Consider the following 26,825-nt stretch of genomic DNA (forward strand, 5'->3'; position numbering starts at 1 on the left):
TCATATAATTTTGAACTGATTAAAAGGACTTAAGGTATTTATGACTTATCTAAGTTAATTATAAATTAAACTCTGGGGCTTCCCTGGTGGTGTAATGGTTAAGAATCCACCTGCCAATGCAGGGGTCATGGGTTTCAGCCCTGGTCCGGGAAGATCCCACATGCCATGGAGCAAATAAGCCCATGCGCCACAACTACTGAGCCCACGTGCCACAATTACTGAAGCCCATGCAACTAGAGCCCGTGATCCGCAACAAGAGAAGCCACTGCAATGAGAAGCCCACACACAGCAACGAAGAGTAGCCCCAACATGCTACAACTAGAGAAAGCCCACGTGCAGCAACGAAGACCCAGTGCAGCCAAAACTAACTAAATTAATTAATTATAAAAAAAAATTCCAGCCAAAAAAAATTAAACTCTGATATTTTAAGTGCTTTATTTCCCAGCAGAAATTTCCCTTGAACTCTCACAATATGTTAATAGTGTTGCTCAGTTGTATCTGATCTACTTAATATATATAACTCCTTTAAATGAGGAGTTTAAACAAAAGGTAAACATACAGTAGAAAAAATCTTTGTCTTCACTATTGCCCACCTGTTTATGATACTTGCTAAAGTATATTAAATATTAAAAGAGAAAATGATGAACACATCACTTAGAAACATTTAGTTTTAAAAAAATATTGTTTTGTCATCATTGCTTTCAATTGAGTAATATCTAGAAAGATGTAGGCTGAAAATCCTTCTTAATATCAAGATGAAATAGCTTTTCCTATATGCCTTCTTGTTTATAAGGTCTACTGATACTGAGCCAATAATTTTCTTGTTAAGTGTACATAGTTTTCCATTATGCAAAGATTATATCCCTTCTCTTTATTGCCATCCTAAATCATGTCAGATGCCATAGGTATGTGCTCAATAACAGAATACTTCAGAGCCAATCAACCATCTCTATCTGTACAATGTTCAGACCATGTCTCCCCAAGCTATGGGTCATTGCTAATCAATTCTATTGAAAATTACTTTCTTAAATATTTTATAGATTATTCTGACACAACAATTGTAGACATGGACTTAGATAAAATTTTGAATTCCAGTTGTAAAGATAAACTCTTGAATTTTACTCATTTATATAACTTTGCATATATGTATATAATGTGCAAATACAATTTTTGTCTACTTTGATTTTAAAACTATAAGATGATAATTTGCCTTTATCAACAATTTGTCTTTTACATATTAGAAGTAACTTGTCACTGACATTATAACATGTTTACAAGTTTTATCCTATAATAGATATCTATTAAATTTGAAAAATGTTATTAGGCATGTGAAGGAGAAATGTTTAAAAATTTAAACATACGCCCAAGTCATTCTTGAGATTTTTCATATTTAAATGTGAACTTTGTAAATGTCTTTTTATTAAAGTTGTGCCAGAGTGTATTTAAAAAGTCAGAACGTTAAATTATTTTTTTAATAACCATAATATAAAGGGAAATCATACAAATCCAATAGTTATAAGCATTAGATTCACTATATTAAAGACTAATCCTTATTTATGTTGATATTCATGACAAAGTTAGATATAAATATAATGAAAACATCATTTTTATCCCCAAGAACAGCTTGACATATTGAATATAAATTTTTCCTTTAGAAAATGACAGGTTATGACATATATATTCTAAGTCCAATCTATTTCTTACTATTTACCCCTAAAGTCTCATTTTTTTCTCAGATGAATACATTGAAGTTTCAGAGGGTAAAAGGATCCTGCCAGGCTGAATAGTCTCAAAAGTACATATATATGAAAAAGCCATTTCACGTTATCTTTTGACATTCTAGACTTCAGGAGATGAAAGAAGTTTTATTTTATTGGCATTTTTTATCACCATATATAAGCACTCTTGGCAGCATGGAAACTCTTTAATAAACTGGAAGAGAGGATTATGGAATGTGGAGGGACTATTTTAGACATCCACCAAAATGAAATGCATGAACTAACATGACATAGGTGTCTGCAGGTAATTTCAAAGTGACATGTAAACAACATGCTCTAAAATATTGCTACTAAACTGTGGCATTTAGGCCCTTCAGATGACAGGAAATACCAGTTCCAAAATTCAATAAACTATTTGTAGGGCTTTTGAACCTCCAGGGTATTAAGAAGGTATAATGTATTTCAATTAGGAGACACCTCCAGTGACAATAAGAATCAGAAGAAAGCCCAGAAATAGTTATGTCTCCTCAAAGTTATGTCACTAGATTGTCAAGTGGATGGAAAATAATATATGTCCATGTGAAGTAAAACTCACATAGATGGCAATTGAATTGGCCAATTTTTATGAAGTAGTATTTACTTTTAGGTTTTTATAACTCTAGATTGTAAAGAGTTTCTGATTCATTAATTATATATAATTTTTATTTTTTTCTTTTAAAAAGCTTTCTACTGTAGTACACCAGAATCCCCACCTCATGGATACATTATCAGTCAGACAGGTGGACAGCTTAATAGTGTGGTCCGCTGGGCCTGTGATCGAGGATTCCGACTTGTTGGGAAAAGCAGTGCTGTGTGCAGAAAGTCTTCCTATGGGTATCATACATGGGATGCACCGGTCCCTGCTTGTCAAGGTGAAGTATATTAACCAGAAATGGCATATTAATAAAAGATTAACCCCATTTAACTTCTATTTGGATTTCTGAAACTTCCAAAATTATAAATATGTAGAAGCATATTATAGATACCTCTAAGGAAAATAAGGCTTAAAAACACAGACTGATAAATTTGAGGAGCATGAGACACATTGTCTTATAATTCTTCATTCGTTGTTATGTGATTTATGCCTTTACTCTATCCACTTATATGCATACTTTACTCATACATCTACAATTCCCGTCACTTTGCTGTCAGAAAATGAATGACCCAGAGTTGGAGTGTGTGTTAGTGTGGAGTCTGCAGAGAGAAAAGAGAGGATAAGAGTAGGCAAGGTCACTGATGATGTTCACTCTCAAGTATGCAAAAACGTGCTCTCAGTGCAACAAATTTAAAAGAGGAAAATGTAGCCAATTACCACATTATTTTTTCTTCACTGTTTAGATAACTCAACAGAGATGTCTTTCATTTCCATTTTATTTTGTTAAAAAGCAAGGCACTCTGAGCATTGTATCCTGCTATAGCAAAAAAATGACAAATCAACAAATGGCACATTTTAGAGCTTTGGACTAGGTCTTGTTTTTAAAAAGTAGTTGAGTCTCTTAGCTAGGTATAGTAATAAAGACAAGTTCAATATCAAGAAAATGTAATGTTATTGGACTTTGAAAATTTTCAAACATCACATTATTTTGTAATACGAAATTTACATTTATATTTGATTTATTTTACCCAGCATGTGGAGACATGTATAACAACTATGAACCCTCACATTAAAAATGAGGAACGCTTTCAGTTAATAAATAATGGATGTTACCTATAATCTACTTATTGGAGGCATTTATATAAAACAAATAAAATATAAAAGATATCAGTTAAAATTTAAACAGCAGCAAGTTAAAATGAGCAGAGAATAGGTATTACCAGATACCCAAAATGGTTTATTTTACCTGTTAAATTGTAATTTCTAGTTCATGAAAATGTAGCTTTCATAGGCATGTATAAATAAATGATAAATGAAAGAACTGTTTCCTTATATTGTTGATTCAGAAACATTAATTACTTACTAGAATTCTGGGATGTATCCTAAACTTAATGGGTTACCAACATTGAAGGTGCTGACTTCATGTAGAATAGATACATTTTAATAAACTAGAAAAACATCTGCTTTCCTTTGACCAATGAATAGCAGGAGTATTTATAAATTTTTAGGATTAAATGGTTTCCCAGAATTGGTTTGAGAAAGAATCATGATCTCATAATTTTAGAATCACAGGGATTTAAAATATATATAATAACTTCTAAATCATATAGATTTTAAATAAACATTTAAATGCTCTGAACTTTGAACAATTAAATTTCAGTTATTAAGGATTGTTTATATATATAGATAATCTTTGAGAAACCTTTAGTGAAAATAATTAACTGTTGGTTAAAATAAAAATTTATCCTGAACTTTCTGAAGTCTTGAAATTGCTTTGTAGTGTCAGCACTATAATTTCATTGATTTTTTATATAATATGACATTTATATATGGAGCATTTTTTAATTGTTCTTGATTGAAATTTTTCTATAATTGCAAATAGATTATTTTTTTAACATCTTTATTTGAGTATAATTGCTTTACAATGGTGTGTTAGTTTCTGCTGTATAAGAAAGTGAATCAACTATACATATATGTATATCCCCATTTCTCCTCCCTCTTGCATCTTCCTTCCACCCTCCCTATCCCACCCCTCTAGGTGGACACAAAACTACCAGCTGATCTCCCTGTGCCATGCAGCTTCTTCCCACTAGCTATCTATTTTACATTTGGTAGTGTATATATGTCCATGCCACTCTCTCACTTTGTCCCAGCTTACCCTTCCCCCTCCCCGTTTCCTCAAGTCCATTCTCTAGTAGGTCTACATCTTTATTCCTGTCCTTCCCCTAGGTTCTTCAGAACCATTTTTTTTAGATTCCATATATATGTGTTAGCATTCCATATATATGTGTTAGCATACAGTATTTGTTTTTCTCTTTCTGATTTACTTCACTCTGTATGACAGACTCTAGGTCCATCCACCTTACTACAAATAACTCAATTTCATTTCTCTTTATGGCTGAGTAATATTCCATTGTATATATGTGCCACATCTTCTTTATCTGTTCATCTGTTGACGGACACTTAGGTTGCTTTCATGTCCTGGCTGTTGTAAATAGTGCTGCAGTGAGCATTGTGGTACATGACTCTTTTTGAATTATGGTTTTCTCAGGGTATATGCCCAGTAGTGGGATTGCTGGGCCATATGGTAGTTCTATTTTTAGTTTTTTAAGGAACCTCCATACTGTTCTCCACAGTGGCTGTACCAATTTACATTCCTACCAACAGTGCAAGAGGGTTCCCTTTTCTCCACACCCTCTCCAGCATTTATTGTTTGTAGATTTTTTTATGATGGCCGTTCTGACTGTTGTGAGGTGATACTGCATTGTAGTTTTGATTTGCATTTCTCTAATGATTAGTGATGTTGAGTATACTTTCATAGTTTGTTAGCAATCTGTATATCTTCGTTGGAGAAATGTCTGTTTAGGTCGTCTGCCCATTTTTGGATTGCATTGTTTGTTTTTTTGATATTGAGCTGCATGAGCTGCTTGTATATTTTGGTAAATCAAAATGTAGCTGAAAAATAAGATATTTTGCATAGTAAAGTGATAAAATATTTATAACTCAAAGAATCATTTTGAAAATTGATCCTTTATGTTCACTGAAACAATTTTAAAATATTAATTATTTTATAAAATTGTTTGTTGTATGTGACCTGTGTTTGGACATAGCTAATTGAAATGAAAGGGTTAAATGTCATTGGGGAGAGCTATTCACACAATTTTTGTTTTGCTCCAAATTCGTTTTGCATTCTTCAGTTATTTTTATTCTTCTTGTCTCTTCAGTCTCCTTATACATCCTCACATATATTTACTTGAGCTATGGTTACACGATGTGAACACAATTAAAGATAGAAAATTTAGTCTGTTATCTCTATTTCGGTTTGAGAAGGTGTTTTATTTCTTTGTCTACACATCACCTAATCATTCATTGACTCCCTGCCCTGTCACTAATTAAACCATTTTCATCCCTCTACACAATCGAGTATTGTACAGGGTTATGAAGAAACAGTCACTTTGTATTCCCTGTTTCACTTTTTTTTTCAAGTTCTAACACATCTTTTATTGTCTTCTTAGTTATTATAAAAGGAAATATCAGCCAACATTCACTACCAACATGAGATATACGTGAACATTTGAGATATACAGCTGGCAAATGAACACTTTAAAAATGGTCAACATGACGAACTGTTAGGGAAATGCCATCAGACCATAGTAAGATAACTCTACACACTTTTAAAACAGGTTAATATTTAGTACATTTAATATAACAAACAAGTACAGTATGGGGACATCTTTGTTCCACTTTTAATTTGTGCTTGTTTCAGAGCTCTGCAGAGAAGCTTCTGACAATCACTCAGTGATGATGGTTCTTCTGAACTCTGTTTGTTTTCCTTTTTTTTTTTTTTTTTTAGCTAAGAAGTTAAATTGTATAGTATCTACAGGCACATTTATCCTATCATTTTAGTATGTTGTCTTTTTTTCAATTCTAAAATACAGTCATTGTATACTAACTACATATATGGAACCTGTACCATTTAAACTAAATTTCATTGTTACTTTGCTCTAAGTTTAACCTACTCTACCCCAACAATGTACAGTTAATTTTTAAAACATGAGTAAATACACAATCTTTGGTGGGGATTCAGTGGTGAAAGAGTTTATTACAAATTGAAATACTCAGAAGTCCTAAGTGGAAATACAAATATTGCTTTAACAGACATCAGGGAACCATTTACCTTTGCAACACTATTTTAGAGGTCTATAATTAGATAGCAGGGATAATAACATAATTATATGAGATTGCTTATATAATTTATTAAATCAACATTACTACTTTTCTGTTTATAATTTGCAGGTTATCAAATTACGAAAGATCAAGCTATTCACCAGTAGGGAGTCTGCTAATCCGCTTTCAGAATTTTATATGTGTTTTACTAAGATTTTTTTTTATTTTGTAGTCAATTTGCATGAATTAATTAAAATTAAACACCTAAGTGGTAGATTTTATAAGAGAAGTAGAAACAATTTTAGGTTGAAATGGAGACAGAATATTTACAGCCTTTGTAAATACTCAAACTAAACTCGTATCTTTCTATTATTTCTTTTGATACGAGACAAATATAGTTACAAGTTTAGAATCTCTTGTATGAAACCAATAAAACTAGTTATTTCAGAATTTAGAGGTTTTCTGATTTTATACAATAAACTATTGAAATATAAATTTATACTGTAATTATCCCATTATGGTAAAACTAACTTCTACGTAAATCAGATTTATTGTAGATAAAAACCAAGACATCTAAGACATATCAGTGAAATGCAGGAAGATCAAAACTAGGTTTTAAGTCGATAAGTCCTGGCCCTATATTTATTAAATATATCTATACACATGATATTCTATGGAAGGTGCACAAGCACATAGAGTTTGGCTGGACCTAAGGCAAAGTAATATCCAGCTTCCAAGTAAAATAAATCTATTTGTTTTATTCCTGGCCAAAACCCTGATGAGCGTTGGTTACCACTACCTTTATAATCTTTAATAACCATCAAATTGAATTGACCTAACTTGCTAGGTCCAGACATGAATTAGCACTAATACACTCTATATTTACTTAACTTGCCTTCTCTTATAATCTGTGTGCATGCTGATAACCATGCACATGCTGACAAAAGAACTAAGTAAGAAACCAAGAAATAAAGTATTAATAGTTTATGGATTCACCAATTTAAAAACATTCAATCAGAGTTTGAAATAAATGATTCAGAAAGTTGTAGTTCAAAAATGGTTTTGGTGAAGATATTCTGAAATTGTTTTAGAGGAATTAGTAAAATTCCAAATAGTTTTACATGCTTTATACTCTATGAGACTTATCTAATTATTTTTCTGTTTCTTTGGTTTTGTATTACGTATTTATTTTAGCAATTTCCTGTGGGATGCCTAAAGCTCCAACAAATGGAGGAATACTCACAACAGACTACTTGGTAGGAACCCGAGTTACCTATTTTTGTAATGATGGATATAGATTGTCATCTAAGGAACTTACAACTGCTGTCTGTCAATCAGATGGAACTTGGAGCAATCATAACAAGACTCCTCGCTGTGTTGGTATGTATGTGAAGGAAATTTCATCACTTGTGTTTCTACTGGCATCTTATATGATCTGAAATTTTATGTATTTTTCAGATTTTAGAACCATTTCCTAAAATGATGTCTAGGAGGGAAATAAAAGTAAATTAAGCTGCCTTGTACTAGGAAGAACTGAAATACAGTATAAGGACAGTTTTACTCATTTTCAGAAGCTCCAGAATATTTATGTCAGAAAAATAGTGACATTTTATTTTACATAGCAACGTTTATTTATTTTGTAAAAAGTCATCCATCAATCAGCATGTGTTTTCAATACATAGGTCTTTGAAAAAAGATTTTGTTTACATTAATAAAGTTATATTTTAATACATTCAACTGATTTTTATAAACAAAAATGATGCTAATGAGATGATCCATAATATTCAACTTTTGTCAGAATTCTTCAGGTTACTTACATTTAGAATAGTTCTCATTCCTGCCATCAATACTGTAATAGGTAAATGACTATTATATAATGGTTATAGAAAATAATTCAGATAAAATATTTGGTAGAAAATGATTAGAAAATGCACCTTTAAATAAGGTCTTTGATTTTTCTCTGTAAATCAATTACTTATTCTATTTAGTACTAACATTTCAACTTAGCTGTGATTTCATTTAAAATGGGGTTGTTAAATTATTTGCAATCTTAACATAAGTGTCTAATAATGTGTCTACTTTTGTTGAGCAAGTTTTGAATTAGCTGAAGTTTATATCACAAGTCTTTCATAAAAAGATCATTCTCATAAAACAAATTTCCTCAAAATATAGTCCTTCCAAAACTTTTAAAGAAAAGAGAGTAGGTCATTTCTGTATCTTGCCTATTGTGACTAATGCTTCAATGAACATGAGAGTGTAGATATCTCTCTGAGCTCTTGATTTCATTTCCTTTGAATATATATCCCGAAGTAGGATTGGTGATTCATATGAGTTATAGTTTCAATTTTTGGGGAATCTCCATACTGCTGTATGTGCGTATTCCATAGTGGCTTTACCAGTTTACATTCACAACTTGTACAAGGATTCCCTTTTTTCCACTTCGTGTCAAATATAACTCAGTAAAGCTGGGAAAAAAGAAAAAAGAATACTTTTAAATCAGCTTCAAGAAAATCAGACAATTTTAACAAACTAATGTTATTGGAATGATTCATCACTAAAATATACTTCATGTCTTCCGGTACTAAGGAATAAACTTGGATATGATAATCCAAAAAAAGAAGAATGGAAAAGTCAATAATAGGGATTCTAGGTACATAGAATAATATGTACAAAGACTTTCAAGTGTGAAATAGCATGACATGTTCAAGGAACTACCAACAGTACCATAGAACTGAGGGAGTAGAAAGATTAACATGAAAAAAAATGCTAAAGACCTTTTATGGCACAATAGTGAAGGAACTCAGGAAATGGTGAACTAAGAATGGAATAGACATCAGATATAATTAAGAGGTAGAAGAGACATGACTGACTTATTAACATTTATCTCTTTGATTTTTGTATAGTTGTTACATGCCCAAGCATCAATTCCTTTACTCTGGAACACGGAAGATGGAGAATTGTGAATGGTTCCCATTATGAATACAAAACCAAGGTAGTTTTCAACTGTGATCCTGGTTATCATGGACTAGGTCCTGCTTCTATTGAATGTCTTCCTAATGGTACTTGGAGCTGGAGAAATGAAAGACCATATTGCCAAAGTAAGTATACACTCTGCTAAACTTATTTCATATTCAATCCTTGGTGATTGAATTGCTTGATCACTTCTTTTTTCTACATGCACTAGAGCAATATTGAGGTAATATTATTTAAAAAGGTAATTTATTCTCAAGTCATCTTAAAATTTTGTAACTGTTTTTGGTATTTGTAAATGCTTATTAAAAAACAACAACAACAGGGGCTTTGGATTCAGAAATCCTTCCCTTTGATTCTAGGTCTATCATTTATTAAAACAACTACACATTGCTTTTAGCCCTTTACATGTATTATTTCATTTATTCCTTAGTTCCCATTCTATAAGTTGATATTATTATATTAATTTTATCAAAAAGGAAACTGAACCCAAGAATTTTTATCATGTTACACAAGTCACAGAGCCTATAAATGGTGGATACTTGGAGTCTAATTAAAACCTCTGCCTTTTGATGTTGTATGATGTTTATTCTATTTCTTAAGCCAGAAACTTACAATAATACCTATCTCATAGTTATTATTAGGATTTAATGGTGTTACACGTTGAAAATATCAACTAGAATCTGATTCACAGCAGGAGCTCAATAAATATTTATTGAATCAAACTGAACATCTTAGTCATTCTATTTTCATGCATTCTTATAAATAGCTAGCGTCTAATGTAGATAAGCTAACAACATAGGATGATCAGATGAAATATCTTGATCTTCCTTTGAACTTTCTTTACTACATTTATTGAGTTTACTTAGTACCAGGAAATATGCTAGGCTGAAAATGCATACTCTCATTTCATGTTCAACACAGTTTTACAGCATTTATGATATGGATACATAATTTATAAATAAACTAACTAATAAAACACTTGAAGTCTGTATTATGGAGACTAAAATCTTAACATAACAGATAACTATATATAGTAAGTATGGAAGTACCTAGTAATATTTTACTCAGGAATATTTATTTTCTTAATCTCCATATTAAGCATAGGATTTGGGGGTTGCCATTTTTATAAGATAATCATATTGATGAATCAAAAATTTCAAAATACATATCTAAATTATATTACATATTCTAAAAATATGGCATATGTATTGTAAATTTTTGCTTTACTCTTTTCGGTTTTCACCCAGGATCTTCCTCTAGGCTCATTCTTCTTCCATTATAATTTCATTAAAAGGGCACATGGGATAAGGATGTTTCAAAGAGAAGGGAAAAAATTATCTATAGCAGAAGCATTTATTGAACAAATATTTGTCTGGTTTCTTTGTGTTCAATCCTTTATTACGTAGAAAAATTTAAGTTCTACATAAGATTAGGTTCCTGCCCACAGGTAAAAACGCAGGAAAGACGGGAATCTAAGAATTACAATTCATTGAGAAAAATGGAAAGAACAGTATTTTTTTTCTGGTCTTCCATTTATTCATCTTTGAAATTAACATGATATAAATATCAGTATTATTAATATTAATAAATATTATAGCTACCTCAAATGATTGTTTAGGGTATTAGTTCAAAACAATCAGTACATCTTAAATTCTACATGCAATTTTTTAAAGTCTGCAAATTTTCTATTTACCTGTCTAATAGAATCCTAAAACCTAGAGCTGAGAGCCAGAACTGGAGCCAGAATAAAGGCTGGTGGTTAAGTATTCAATTCTTGAGTTAAACGGCTAGGTTTAAATTTTGATTTAGCTGTTTATAGACTGTGGAATCTTATTAAAATTACTTTCCTTTTATGTGTCCATATCCTAGTGCACACAATTCAGATAATGATTGCACCTACCTCATAGAGTTGTTTTGAGAATTACATAAGATAAAGCATTAGTAATAGTGTCTGGTACAAAATCACTCAATAAGTGCTATATATTATTGTTTTTATTCTAGAAAGAAATTTCATTTGTGGTCTTTAAATATGAAGGTGTTATAAGAGCTGGGTTCTGAATGACCTAGCAAGTCTTAGTTAATCTCTATTTTTTAGTTTTTTAAAACCTAAAACCAAAATATGAAATATAATTATAATCTAATGGTTCTAGTGAGAATCAAATGATATTTCACATGTAAAGGGCTTTATAAACTGTAGAGTGTGCAACAAAAATTATTTGCACTTACGATCTTAGATAATGAGGAAACTGGCTCAGGTCAGTCAAAGGGATTGCCCAATGTCACCTGATAAGTCAGAGAAAGACTTTGGACTAATAAATTATCCTCCCTTTAATCTTGTTATTATTATTTTTTCATTACAACCTGTTGGGTGACCAGGTTGGCTATGCAGAAAATGCAAACAAAATATCTTCATCACATGTCACTGTTACTTAGAAGATTTATGGGAACTCAAAGGGGATAAATTTTAAATTATGTCATCTATTTTCTCTACACTTTCATAATCATTCAAACATGTTTTACAAATGTCAATTTCAATTGTAAATATATCAAATCACAGCATGGTTTTGTTACAAGTTCATATTGACTATGTCTTTAAGAGTTTTTATTTTTTTATTGTTTTCAAGTTATTTCCTGTGGAGAACTACCTACACCTCCAAATGGAAATAAGATTGGAACTCAAACTTCATATGGCTCAACGGCCATCTTTACCTGTGATTCAGGATTCATGCTTGTGGGGTCCGCTGTACGTGAATGCTTTTCTTCAGGTCTTTGGAGTGGATCGGAAACCAGATGCTTAGGTACAGATTTTTAAGTCATTTTAACCAAACATTTTTTCTCCCTCAAGAAAGGCAGCCCTGTTTCATAATAAGAGATAATAATATATTCACTCAGTAAGGATAATAAAAACTGGAAAATATTTAACTTTTAAAATATCTCATGGTAGAAAAGCTATTAAACAGATAACTCTTAAAGTTAATCAACTAGCATTCCAAATGAGAATCTTATGTCATTAAGGAGAGACACATTTATCTTCCAGGCATGGTGAAAATAAAAGGTAAAAACTAATTGCTGAAAATTATATGTCTGCATACTCAGCTGGATTAATCACTGTAACAGTTAATTCATTCTAAACCATAGTCAATTCTCCTTTCACCTATTTGCTTCAGGTAATGACTAAAGAAGAAAAACAAATTCCACATTTAAATATCTTTCTCCCTTTTTACTTCCTAACATTTCAACATGTGTGGTATTACTTTGTATTAAAACTTTAAAAATCTATTTTTCAAACCTGATTTTAGGAAAATAGGGTTTTTTTCCCTTAGGTTTTTTAATTCACTGTAAAAAGCTGTTCATTAAGAGACTGAATAGCTAGTTCTTCTTACCCCTTCTCTTATTATTAAAGGCATATTATGATTTAGGCTTTATCCCTTTTTTCAGTGACTTCAATAATTATCTTAATATTAAGAGAATAGTATGATTTATGCTTTATTTTTCTCTAAAATTATTTCAAGAAATGACAGCAAATATTGAATTAGGTAATAATAATAACTGTTATAATAACTACTCACTTGCCTGTTGGAAACAAGGCATAATCTTTAGGTTTACTAATTTAAAAATTGCTGATTATTATAAACAAAGTGTTGCTAAATTTGTACAATGTTTTGTCTCTAAAATTTTACTATTTAAAAATATGACATATGGCAGAAAAGTCTATATTTTAGCAGTTTAAATACATATTGTTTTGATAATAAGCTTGAAAATATTTATGGTGATACAATCATTATTTGAAACTTAAAAGGGTATAGCTAGAGATTTTGGTTAAAATTCTTTCTTTCAACCTCTCAGGAATATTTGTTAGTAGGTGTACTTGGAAACCCAGTAACAATGGTTTCTTTATAAGAGTACACATATTTATTTGACTATGCTATAAGACTCTTATATAAAAAAGAAAATGGTAAAGAAATTAAATCATTATGTGTTAATGTAGGATTAGATGATAAAATAAAATATTTCTTACTAGTTTCTAACCTGGTTTTGGTTATGCTTATTTCAATTACAGATTAGTTAGTTTACTTATGCATATGAAAATATATGTAAACTAAATTTAAAATACTATATTTTATAACTCTTTGCCCCAATGAACTACTATTGTATGTTATATGTTATTTATTGAATATTGTATATAGGAAGTGGTTTTATTCACCTATTTAGAATCCTGATTCTGTTCTGTGGAAAGACAGGGCATAAAAGGAATGTTTATAAGCAAACATTGTCTCTCAGTCTATAAAGACAACAGTATTCTTGCATAGGATGTAGTGTTGATGTCTAATATAAACTCAAAAGTGTGTCAGGAGGAAAGTGCAATTGCCAAATAAGCAGATCCTAGAATCTTATGCTTTGAATTAACCTTAAGAAGTCATGTAGACCAGTCATTCTTCTCATGACTGCAAACAACTTGTCCTTATAGCCCCAGACACTTTTGGCCTAGAATGGCCACTAGAATGTGCTTATGATTGTTTCTTTAAATATAGTGCATTTATTCCCAAACTCCCAGTTATTATGAATTTTTCAGTTCAGACTTGACTATGTATATACATATGCTTACCACCTAGATTTTATGATTAACCATTTGTTGTATTTGCTTATCACATATCTATTCATCCTTCAATGCCTCTATCAATCCAATTCATTTTACTTTTTGATGCATTTTGAAGTTGCCAAATTCAGTACACTGCATTGTTAAACGTTTCTATATACATATCAGCTAGAGTTCAATATTTGCTCATGGTTCCTTTCTTTTTTTATGTTGGTAAATGTACAGATGGTGAAATGCACATATCATAAATACACTGTTAGATACGTGTTGACAAATGTGTACACCTATGTAACTAAACACTCTATAGTTGTAGAATATTAACATTACCTCAGAAAGCTTCCTCATGACCCTTCATAGTCAATCTGCAGGTCTCCTCCCCTACACACTGAGACAGTCACTGTTCTGTTTTTTTCACCATATGGTAGTTTTCCCTGTTCTAGAAATTCATATGAAGGGAATCCTAAATTAGGTACTCTTTTCGTGTAAGGTTTCTTTCATTCTCTTTCATTCATGTTGTTGTGTATATCAGTAATTTAAAAAAAAATCTCTGAGTAGAATCCTACTGTGTGTACATGCCAAATTTTGGCCATTCCCCTGTTGATGGACACATGGACTCTCTCCAGTTTGGGGCTGTTATGAGTAAAGCTGTTATGAACATTTGTGTAAAAGTCTTTTTGTGGACATGTGTATTCCTTTCTGTTGCATACTCTAGAATAAAATTTCTGGAAGAGTTCTGGCTATCTCACATTTTCTCCAGCATATGGTATAGCCAGTCTTCTAATTTTAGTCATCTTCTTGGTTGCAAAAAGGTATCTTATGAGATTTAATTTGCATTGTCTTGATGACTACTGATCGAGTACAATTTCTTGGGCTTATTGGTCATCTGTAAATTTTCCTGAAGTATCTTTTATATTTAATTGCCTTCTATTAAGACTTATAGCGTTCTTTATATATTCTTATCTTTTTTAATATTTTCTCCCAGCCTATGACTTTCCTATTCACTTCTTAATGGTGTCCTAATGAGCAGAAGTTTTCAATTTTTGTAAAGTCTATCTTTTTTTCTTTCTGGCTATTGCTTTCTGTGTCTTGTTTAGGAAAACCTTGCTCAACCATAAGTCACAAAGATTTTCTTTTATGTTTTTTTCTGGAAGCTTTACAGTTTTCAGTTTTACTTTATAGCTATGACTTATTTTAGTCATTTGTTGTTTTATATATCATGAAGTAAGGTTGAGGGTTTTTTTGTTTGTTTGTTTGTATTTTCCAGAAGTGTGTCTGGCACTTTTGGTTGAATAGATTCTATAATAAATCTTGAAATTTTCTGTGTATGTCCTCAAAATTTGTTCTTATTTTTCAGGATGACTTTGGATACTCTATGTCCTTTGAAGTTTCATATATGTTTTAGAATTCAGTTATTAATTGTTTATTTTTAAAATGACTGTAGGATTGCATTCTATCTATAGATCATCTGGGGAGAATTGGCATCTAACAATGTTAACTCTTCTAATTCCTGAACATGGTAAAGTTAGTGTATTTATTCATTAGTATATTTATTCATTTATTAAGGTCTTCTTTCATTTTTTTGCAATAGCAAATATTTAAAAAAATTTTACCATAGAGATTATGTATACCTATTGCTAAATTTATTCCACAGAATCTTTAGTGTGTTTACACTAATATAGGTGATATTGTTCTTTTTTTTTTTTTTTTTTTTTGCGGTACGCGGGCCTCTCACCGTCGCGGCCTCTCCTGTTGTGGAGCACAGGCTCCGGACGCGCAGGCTCAGCAGCCATGGCTCACGGGCCTAGCCGCTCTGTGGCATGTGGGATCTTCCCGGACTGGGGCATGAACCCGTGTCCCCTGCATTGGCAGGCGGACTCTCAACCACTGCACCACCAGGAAAGCCCGATATTGTTCATTTTTAATTACATTTCCAATTGTTTGATGTTAGTACATAAAAATAAAATTAATCAAAATATTTATCTAATATCCTGCCTCTTTGCAAGTTCACTTACTTGTTTTAGGATTTTCTTAAAATAACATTGTCTATGTATATGTCATCTGAGCATGAAATAGTTTTACTATTTTGTTTCCTACTTTATGTTTTTACTTTCTTCCTTTGTATTAGTGTATTGAACTAGATAGGGCCCACCAAACAATGTTAAACAGAACTGGTGAGAGGGGTCATCCATGTCTTGTTCCCTATATCAGGAGGAAAGAATTCAATATTTCATCAGTAAATATAATATGAACTTTTTTCTTAGATGTATTTATAAGGTTGAGAAAATTTCCTTATATTGCTAATTGTTGTTAGTTTTTATCATGATTGGATACTGAATTTTGCCAAATGATTTTCATCTATTGAAATAGCCATGTATGTTTCTCTCTTTTTATTCTGTCAGTATGGTAGATGACAATGGTCAATATTTCATCTTAAACCAACTGGTCATTTCTGATAAATCCCAGATAATCATGATGTATTTTACATGTATTAATTTTCTAATTTTTTTTAAACAGTGCTGCATCTATGTTCATGAAAGACATTTTTTTCTGTGTCTTACAGGTTTAATATTGGGATTATGGTTACCTCATTAGGCAAGTTAGGAAATGATTCTTTTTCTTCTATTTTCTAAGAGTTTGTGTAAGATTGGTGTTTTTTTGTTTGTTTCTTTGCTTGCTTTTTTACTTAAATATTTGATTGAATTTACTGTGAAAAAATGAGTCTTTTTTGGGGGGGGTAGGTTATTGTTTAAGAATTGCAATACTTTAATAGATAAAGGACTATTCATAGTTTCTATTTTATCTTGTGTTAGTTTTTGGATGATACAATTTTCAAAGATTTTGTCCTTTTATTCTGAATTGTTAAATGTATTCGCATAAAGCAGTTCTTAATATTACCTTATCCTTTTAAAATCTGTAGGCTTTGTAGTGATGCCACTTCATTCATTCCTGTTATTGGTAATTTTGTTCTTTCTATTTTGTGTGGGTTGATAGGATTAGCTAGGAGTCTAACAATGTTGTTGACTTTTTCTTTTTTAAAGCTTCTAACTTTTGACTACCTTGATTGTGTTACAATGACATATTTCTCTTTGCTTAGTCTATTATAGTTTTTTTCTTCTTTTCTTTTTAAATTGAGGTATAAATGGTATACAGTATTACATTAGTTTCAGTTGTACAACATAGTGATTCAACATTTGTATACATTACAAAATGGTTATGACAGTAAGTCTAGTTACTGTCTGTCACCTTACAAAGTTAATACAATATTATTAACTGTATTCCCCAAACTGTACATTACATCCCCATGACATTTATTTTATAACTGGAATTTTGTACTTTTTAATCCCCTTCACCCATTTCACATTCCCCCTAACCTTCCTCCCCCTGGCAACCTCTAATCTGGTCTCTCTATCTATGACTCTAGGTTTTGTTTTGTTTGCTTTTTTTGTTTTTTGGATTCCAAATATAAGTGAAATCATGTGGTATTTGTCTTTCTCTGTCTGACTTATTTCACTTCGGTTAATACCCTCAAGGCCCATCCATGTTATTCCAAATGGCAAGATTTGGTTCTTTTTATGGCTGAGTAGTATACCATTGTGCATGTGTGTGTGTGTGTATGTTGTGTGTGTGTATCATATCTTCTTTAACCATTCATCAATTGAGGGACTCTTAGATTGTTTTCATATTTTGGTTATTGTAAATAATGCTGCGATTAACATGAAGGTGCATAAATCTTTTTGAATTAGTGTTTATTCTTTCCCTTTGGATAGATACCCAGTAGTGGAATGGAAGCTCTATTTTTAATTTTTTGAAGAATCTCCATACTGTTTTCCATAGTGGCTGGACCAGTTTACATTCTCACCAAGAGTGCACAAGAGTTCCTTTTCTCTACCTCCTCACCAACACTTGTTATTTCTTGTTGTCTTTCTGATAATAACCATCCTGACAGGTGTAAGGTGACACCTCTTTGTGGTTTTGATTTGCATTTCCCTGATGATTAGTGCTATTAAGCATCTTTTCATGTGCCTGTTGGCAATTTGTATGTCTTCTTTGGAAAAATGTCTATTCAGATCTTCTTCCCATTTTTTTAATTGGACTATTTAGGGATTTTTATTATTGAGTTATATGTGTTCTTTATATATTTTGGATATTAACTCTTCATCAGTTATATGATTTTCATATATCTTCTCCAATTCAGCAGACTGACTTCTTTTGATGATAGTTTCCTTCACTATGCAAAAGTTTTTTAGTTTGATGTAGTCCCATTTGTTTATTTTTGCTTTTGTTGTCCTTGTCAAAGAAGACAGATCTAAAAAATTTTTGTTAAGGATGATGTCAAACAGCATGCTGCTTATGTTTTCTTCTAGGAGTTTTATGGTTTCAGATCTTATACGTAAGTCTTTAATCCATTTTAAGTTTATTTTTGTATATGGTGTAAGAAAGTCATCCAGTTTTATTTTGTTGCATATAGCTGTCTAATTTTCCAATACCATTTATTGAAGAGACTGCCTTTGCCCCATTCTATATTTTTGTTTCCTTCATCATAGGTTAATTGATCATATAAGTGTGGGTTTATTTCTGGACTCTCTATTCTGTTCCATTGGTCTATATGTCTGTTTTTGTGCCAGCACAATGCTGTTTTGTTTACTGTAGATTTGTAGTATAGATTGTAATCAGGGAGTGTGATACCTCTTGCTTTGTTCTTTCTCGAGATTCTTTTGGCTATTTATGTTTCCATACAAAATTTAGAATTATTTGTTTCGGTTCTGTGAAAATATCATGGGTATTTTGATAGGGATTGCTCTGAGCCTGTAGATTTCCTTGAGTAGTATTGTCATTTTAATAATATTAATTCTTCCAGCCCATGAACATGGGGTATCTTTCCATTTGTGTCATCTTCAATTTCTTTCATCAGTGTCTTATAGATTTCCAAGTACAAGTTTTTTACCTCTGTGATTAGATGTATTCCTAGATATTTTCTTCTTTTTTATGCAGTTGTAAATGGGATTGTTTTCTTAATATCTCTTTCTAATCATTCATTGTTAGTGTATAGAAGTACAGCAGATTTCTGTATATTAATTTTGTATACTGCAACTATACTGAATTAATTTATTACTTCTAATAGTTTTTAGCATCTTTAGAATTTTCTGTATATAGTATCTGCAAATAGTGATAGTTTCATTTCTTCCCTTCCAGTTTGGATGCCTTATATTTATTTTCCTTGTCTAATTGCTGTGGCTAGGATTTCCAATACTATGTTGAATAAAAGTGAGGAGAATGAGCATCCTTGTCTTGTTCCTGATCTTAGAGGAAAATATTTTAGATTTTCACTGTTCAATATGATATTGGCTGTAGGTTTTTGTCATATATGCCCTTTATTGCGTTAAGGTACATTGCCTCCCTATATCCACTTTGTTGAAAGTTTTTATCAAAAATGGATGTTGAATTTTGTCAAATGTTTTTTCTGCATCTCTCGGCATGATCATATGATTTTTATCTTTTATGTTGTTAATGTGGTATATCACACTGATTGATTTGCAGATGTTGAACCATCCTTGCATCCCTGGAATAAATCACACTTGATCATGGTGTATGATCATTTTAATGTATTGTTGTATTAGCTTTGCCAATATTTTTTTGAGGATTTTTGCATCTATATTTATGAGGGTTATTAGTCTGTAGGTTTCTTTTTTTGTGGTGTTCTTATCTGGCTTTGGTACCAGGGTAATGCTGGCCTCATAAAATAAGCTTGGAAGCTCTCTCTGCTCTATAATTTTTTTGGAAAAGTTTGAGAAGAATAGCTATTTAATCTTTGAGTGTTTGGTAGAATGCACCAGTGAAGCCATATGGTCCTGGATTTTTGTTTGTTGAGAGGTTTTTTTTTTTTTTTTTTTTTTTTTTGCTGTACGCGGGCCTCTCACTGCTGTGGCCTCTCCCGTTGCGGAGCACAGGCTCCGGACACACAGGCTCCGCGGCCATGGCTCGCGGGCCCAGCCGCTCCGCGGCATGTGGGATCTTCCGGGATCGGGGCACGAACCCGTGTCCCCTGCATCGGCAGGCGGACTCTCAACCACTGCGCCACCAGGGAAGCCCTGTTGAGAGGTTTTTGATTACTGTTTCAATCACATACTAGTGATTGGTCTGTTTAGATCTTTATTTATTCAAGAGTCATTTTTGAAAGATTGTAAATTTCTAGGGATTTATCCATTTCTTCCTGTTTTTGTAATTTGTTGGTGTATAATTTTTCCTAGTAGTCTCTTATAATTCTTTATACTTCTGTGCTATCAGTTGTAATTTCTCTTCTTTCATTTCTGATTTTATTTATTTGAACCTTCTCTCATTTTTAAAGAAAGAATTTTTAGCTTAGGTAATGCTCTCTATTATTTTTCTGTTTTCTATTTCTGTAAATGTCTTTAATATATTCTTCTGTCTACTTATTTTGGCCTTTTTTTTCTCTTCATTATTTTGCTCTCCTTTTTCCTTTTCATAAAGTGAAATATTGCTTGTTTCATCCTATATCTTTCTTCTTTTCTAATAAAAGCATTTAACACTGTAAAGTTCCTCACTAAGCATACTTTATATGTATTTCTCAAAATTTTACATGCTATATTTTCATTTTTATACATATTGAAATATTTGCTAATTTCCTCCAGGCCCAGCTGTTACTGGAAGTGTGTTTTCTTTTAATTCCCATATAGTAGACATTTTGTTAAGTATATTACAGTTATCTTAATGTTATATAATTGTGTTTGCCTTATTTGTGGCATACTTCTAAGTAAACATTTAAAGATTAGTAATGTTATATATGTATACAAATATACAAATCATAATAAAACTTAGATCACAATATTAAAAATATTATTTTGACCCATTTCAGCGGGCCACTGTGGAATTCCAGAGCTTATTGTGAATGGTCAAGTTATTGGAGAAAATTATGGATACAGAGACACAGTTGTTTATCAATGTAATCCTGGTTTTCGACTGATTGGTTCTTCAGTGAGAATATGTCAACAGGATCACAACTGGTCTGGTCAACTTCCATCCTGTGTGCGTAAGTAAGCATGGCAAAAGTAATTAGAGACCTCTGTTTAGTTCTCTTGCAATTACCAGTAATTTTTTTCTTAGGTAAGAGAAATGATTATATAGACAGATCCAGACATATGTACGTGTGTGTGCACGTGTGCATGTGTGTATTTAAAGAACTAAGTTCTCACAATGCATTTTTTTATACTGATACACACTAGTCTTCAAAGTAGGGTGTGTTCAGAAGCATATAAAACCATCCACCATGAAAGTGGAAGAAATATTAGAAAGTCTGTCATTACTTTCTGGATTTGGAACAATTTTGGAATTGTTTTAATAAAGATCTTACTAGTTCAACAAATATCTATATGATCTTTTAAGTTAATTTAGATGTGAATTTACACATGAAGGATAAAATGAATTTAAAATAACTGAGTAATAACTCTAGTACTTTTTCTTACTCCACTGAATACCCACCAGTACACAGTATTTCATATCACAATCTATCATATTTTGGATCAGAAAGTAATTTATCCATATATTTCTTATTTTTTTCTCCTAATAATTTCCATCAGTAATCACTGACATTTGTATTAAAAATGGTGTTAGAAAATTAGAATAAACACTGTAAATATGTTGTAATTTTAACACTATAGGATCAAATGATAGAGATTTTGGATGCTTCAGAGAAATAATGTGTGGGGCTTTAAGTATGGGTTCCCAGGAAATATTTAATTTGTGGCCAGTTACATCCATATTTATAAATTCCATCATTGTCAAATTCTTATCCAGGGCTTCCCTGGTGGTGCAGTAGTTGAGAGTCCGCCTGCCAATGCAGAGGGCATGGGTTTATGCCCTGGTCCGGGAAGATCCCACATGCCACGGAGTGGCTGGGCCCGTGAGCCATGGCCGCTGAGCCTGCAACAGAATTTTTTTGGAGTTCTAGTTTAATAGAAAATACATTAATGTGTTGAGATTTAATAGGATAATAGAACATATAGTTACCAAAATTGCTTCTCTGTGGTGTGTGTGTATAGGGGGCAGACAGATTAATGATTTAAAGACAGAAATATTTGCTGGGTCCGTCCCAGATTTTTTTCCTTTCATTATATCAAAGCATAGGCAACTAATACCACTATTTTTCTTGCTGAATAATTGAGACTATAAATGGAAATTGGCCCTTGGGGTAAAACAGGTCTCTTTATCAATAATTTTAAACAAGAATAAGATGCAGTTACATTTTCAAATGAATAGCTTGACATTAACAATACAGCTGAAAATTAATTGCTCTTGGTCATTTTGAAAGTACTAAAACTGACTTGGGTCTTTCACTGTGCCCAGTTATGAAGCAGTATTACTGGACGTCCTGTGATTAATAAAGTGAGATCATGCAATAAAACAGTTCACAGGAATACAGAGTTTTTGGGAAAATCCAGCACTAAATAAACTCTAAAAAAGAACCATAACACTAAATGATGTAAATAATGCATCTAATTGATACCATTATTTCCAAACAAAACTGTGCTAAATTATCAAATATCAATAGTGAAGAAACTATACCAGTAAGGTTGATTGGTTTAGGGAATCTTAATATTGGTATCTCAATATGTTAAGAATTCTGCAGCATAAGGCATCTTTTTTTTTTTTTTTTTTTTTTTTTTGTGGTACGCGGGCCTCTCACTGTTGTGGCCTCTCCCATTGCGGAGCACAGGCTCTGGACGCGCAGGCTCAGCGGCCCTGGCTCACGGGCCCAGCCGCTCCACGGCATGTGGGATCTTCCCGGAGCGGGGCAGGAATCCGTGTCCCCTGCATCGGCAGGCGGACTCTCAACCACTGCACCACCAGGGAAGCCCCAAGGCATCATTTTTTATTGCAGTCACATTAAGTTATTCTTCAAACACACTTTTGCTTATCTATTAATCATAAAAATGATTGTATAAATAATATTAAAAGAAACTATTTCAAAATTAAATACAAAAAATTGCCTTCATTTATCTGCAATTGTTAAACTTAACTAGAAAAGGGAATTTGGTTTAGTTTCATTCCTTTTTGCCATTAACTAGTGATATGAATTTCATTCCCAAATTTCTTTGAATTTCAGTATTCTTCCCTAAAAAGAAATAGAATGAAAAGCTATTATAGAACTTTAGATATCTGTGCACTACTTGCACGTAATTACCACAATTATAAATAATTGTCTACTTACTAATATAATACTTCTACTATATTAGACTGTTTTGGCATTCTAAATTGTTCCTTTGCATTAGTAAAATTACTTTAAGTATATTTTCATATGAAAGTGGCCTTCTTTCCACATTCTTTGAAATGATTAAGTATAATTTTCATGTAATAATTGATAACTAATTCTGCTCTGTGTCTCTCCCACCCCGGCCCTGTTGCTATTAGCTGTGAGCTGTGGTCACCCTGGTAGTCCAATTTATGGAAGAACAAGTGGAAATGGATTCAACTTTAATGATGTGGTAACATTCTCTTGCAATATTGGGTATCTTATGCAAGGGCCAACAAAAGCACAGTGCCAGGCCAACAGACAGTGGAGTCATCCTCCGCCAATGTGCAAAGGTAAAAATCTAACTATTTTCCAGCTTAGAGCATGGTAATAATGTGTCTGTGTAGACACACATGATAACATTTGAAACAGTTTTGACAGAACAGTAGAAAATTTTCAGCTAATAAAGAAAAAATATTTAATATTGATGTTATCTCATTAGCAATGCTTTCTTCTTATTTTTTAACATTTTTAGAAGTCAAAACTGACAAACTTTATTTCAGCTGCTTAACTATGTTATCTTGTACCTATTTTATGGCTGCATATAAAATCATTTATATCTTTTTTACTTGCAGTTTGCTTCATAATTAATGGACCTTTTCAATTTTTTAAATATTTTTTATAATTTTTATTGGAGTATAGTTGATTTACAATGTTGGATTAGTTTCAGGTGTATAGGAAAGTGAATCTGTTAAACATATACATATATCCACTCTTTTATAGATTCTTTTCCCATGTAGGTCATTACGGAGTACTGACTAGAGTTCCCTGTGCTATACAGCAGGTCCTTATTAGTTATCTATTTTATATATAGTAGTGTGTATATATCAATCCCAATCTCCCAATTTATCCCTCCCCCTCTTTGCCCCTGGTAACCATAAGTTTGTTTTTCTACATCAGTGACTCTATTACTGTTTGGTAAATAAGTTCATTTGTACTGTTTCTTTTTTACATTCCACATATAAGCAATATCAGATAATATTTGTCTTTCTCTATCTGACTTACTTCACTCAGTATAACAATCTTCATATTTTTGGTTAAACAATGTTTGAGGCCTAAATTACCATGATACCTGAGTTAGACGTTTATTTATAGTTCTCTCTATAGAAATATATTAAAGATAATTGTTTTGTGTTTTTTCCATTTCCAAAGAGGTATATTTCGTATTGTCTGATAAAGTAACAACCAAATTATCATTTTCATCCATTTTCTAATTGTTTAAAGCTTGAAAGGTTAAATCTGTACTCAGTGTAATATTTAGGAGTTGCTATTGTTCAAAACAATTTTGCAAAGAAGTTTTCCTTTTTCCAATATTTTCAGCCATACCAATTTCAGTCCATTATATCACATTAAAATGTTTGTTTTATTCCTTGAATCTTTGGTTTGTTTGATTAAATTTACCTTTGAAACTACATTTCTAATGGAAATCTATATAAGTATATGTATATCATTCCAAACATATATTTCAAAATTTGTCATTTGTTTAGTGGTCAACTGTTCTGATCCTGGAATTCCAGCCAATTCCAAAAGAGAAAGTAAAATAGAACATGGGAATTTCACCTATGGCACTGTGGTATTCTATGACTGCAATCCTGGATATTTCTTATTTGGATCTTCAGTTTTGATATGTCAACCAAATGGTCAATGGGACAAACCTTTACCAGAATGTATCAGTAAGTAGATAATGGGAACTCTTCCTTGAGATAATGCCGTGGAAAGAACATGTATATTTACTGTCTTTATGAAATATTTAGAGCTGTGTATCAGAAGGAAGCATATTGATTGTATTGTTTTATTTTGAAACTACACTTCCCTATATCCTGCCAATTCAATGCCCAAGTGCCATTTTTATTAGTAATAATGTGATTACTATTTCTCTGTCATCCCTTGATTTTGAAACTTCATGGAGCAGATAGAATATTAAAAGCAGATGTATTTCATACTCTATGATGTTACCATCCCATGAGAATAAACTACATTTTTATTTTCTATTGTACTAATATTTCAAATTTCATTTAAAGCAAAATTAGTTTAATATAAACAGCCACAAGGGCTTGAAAATACTTGAGAAATTAGATAAAGGTATTACTTAATACTTACTGACTTTAAGTATTTATTATATACAGGTACATGCATATAAGAAATGTTAATACACATCATCTTTCAAGTCAGTCATCATATGAGTGCATTTTGTTATATGTTGTGTTGGAATTGTAGAATATAAATAAAATATAGCAGCTTTGCATATAATTAACATGTGTAGTGAGACAATAATTTAACAGAAATAAATCAAAATTTTGTGAAGACATAGAGTAGTGAACATGAATTCTAGGAATTCAGCTTATTGATAGGTCTCAAATATATTTACATCTCAGAGTTGATGAATCTTGAACATGATAGGAGAGAGAAAAACTTTATAGATTGAAGGAGTAGTGTTTCAAGAAATCATTGTGCAAGTAATTTTTGGTTATGCTAAATTGCTAAATTATAAAATTATTTTATGATCATGTTTTATTTCAGAGGCACTTTATGTTCATGGGGTAAGATTTTTTGAAAAATTAGTGGCATCATTCATGTACTCATTCACAAACTAACAAAGAAACAAAACTTTATGCAGTGTCTATCTAATTTCATATTCTATGCAGATAATTAAATCAATTGTTGATCCCTTGCTTAAAATGCGTTTGATTTCTTTTTGTAGACTGACTAGTCTAATGGTTTAAGTAATTCACTGACTTAGCCTTGTGTGGCTACAACATTAAAGTTAAAAATCTTTTGTAGGACCTGAAAACATGAACTTCTTCAGATTTTCTTAACTCTCATTTACTTTTCACCTTTTATTTCCTATAGCACTCCCTGGTACTGTGCTAAGTACTCAGGGGTTTTATTAAGTTTATGTCTCCTTGTGTGCTATTTAATACTTTAGAGTCATATTGTGCTCAGTATTTTTCGAAGTTACAACTAAAAGGGGCACACAGTAAGTTCCCAAGCTACTTCTAACTTATAAAGAGAATTCTCAATGTGTTAACATCTGATTCTGCTATGCTTAGCTGTGTTTTGGTTGATAAGCCACTGAATATTTTCTTTATACAGGATAATTTATTCATTAATGGCCTGGAGTGGAATTATTCTGGACTACATTATGTGTAGTCTACATTGTGTGTCACAGATCCACCTTCATTCCCTCTCCTTTACCCTTAAGTTTTTCCCTTTTAATTTTTGTATGGGCTCATTTTGAATCCTATATGACCTTATTTAGCCAATCCACATCACCCCTCTCCCTAACTTTCACATCCTTATCTAGACACATACATACTTCCAACCCATGCACATATGTATATAAACACACACTCACTACCCCCACACATACAAGCTTATACCGATTCAATCCTTTAAGTTTACTTACAATGTTCCTGTTAAACTCATGCT

The 26,825-nt window shown here is 31.8% G+C and overlaps 1 protein-coding gene across 3 annotated transcripts in view; it reads left to right on the forward strand.

Moving 5' to 3' along the window:
• Positions 1-26,825, forward strand: part of CSMD3 (CUB and Sushi multiple domains 3) — a gene marked incomplete at both ends in the record, with an annotated part of 1,109,686 nt that overhangs the window by 1,021,847 nt on the left and 61,014 nt on the right. For 2 of the 3 annotated variants that reach the window (XM_082600704.1, XM_082600706.1), the window contains 7 exons: positions 2,441-2,629; positions 7,714-7,899; positions 9,423-9,617; positions 12,117-12,290; positions 20,964-21,137; positions 23,516-23,689; positions 24,884-25,069. In XM_082600704.1, the coding sequence (XP_082456830.1) occupies positions 2,441-2,629; positions 7,714-7,899; positions 9,423-9,617; positions 12,117-12,290; positions 20,964-21,137; positions 23,516-23,689; positions 24,884-25,069 (1,278 nt within the window). The remainder of the gene's footprint in view (positions 1-2,440; positions 2,630-7,713; positions 7,900-9,422; positions 9,618-12,116; positions 12,291-20,963; positions 21,138-23,515; positions 23,690-24,883; positions 25,070-26,825) is intronic. The other variant, XM_082600705.1, reaches the window with a different exon arrangement.

The sequence above is a fragment of the Mesoplodon mirus genome, assembly GCF_964341445.2.
Source record: "Mesoplodon mirus genome assembly, chromosome: 16".
Taxonomy (NCBI): domain Eukaryota; kingdom Metazoa; phylum Chordata; class Mammalia; order Artiodactyla; family Ziphiidae; genus Mesoplodon; species Mesoplodon mirus.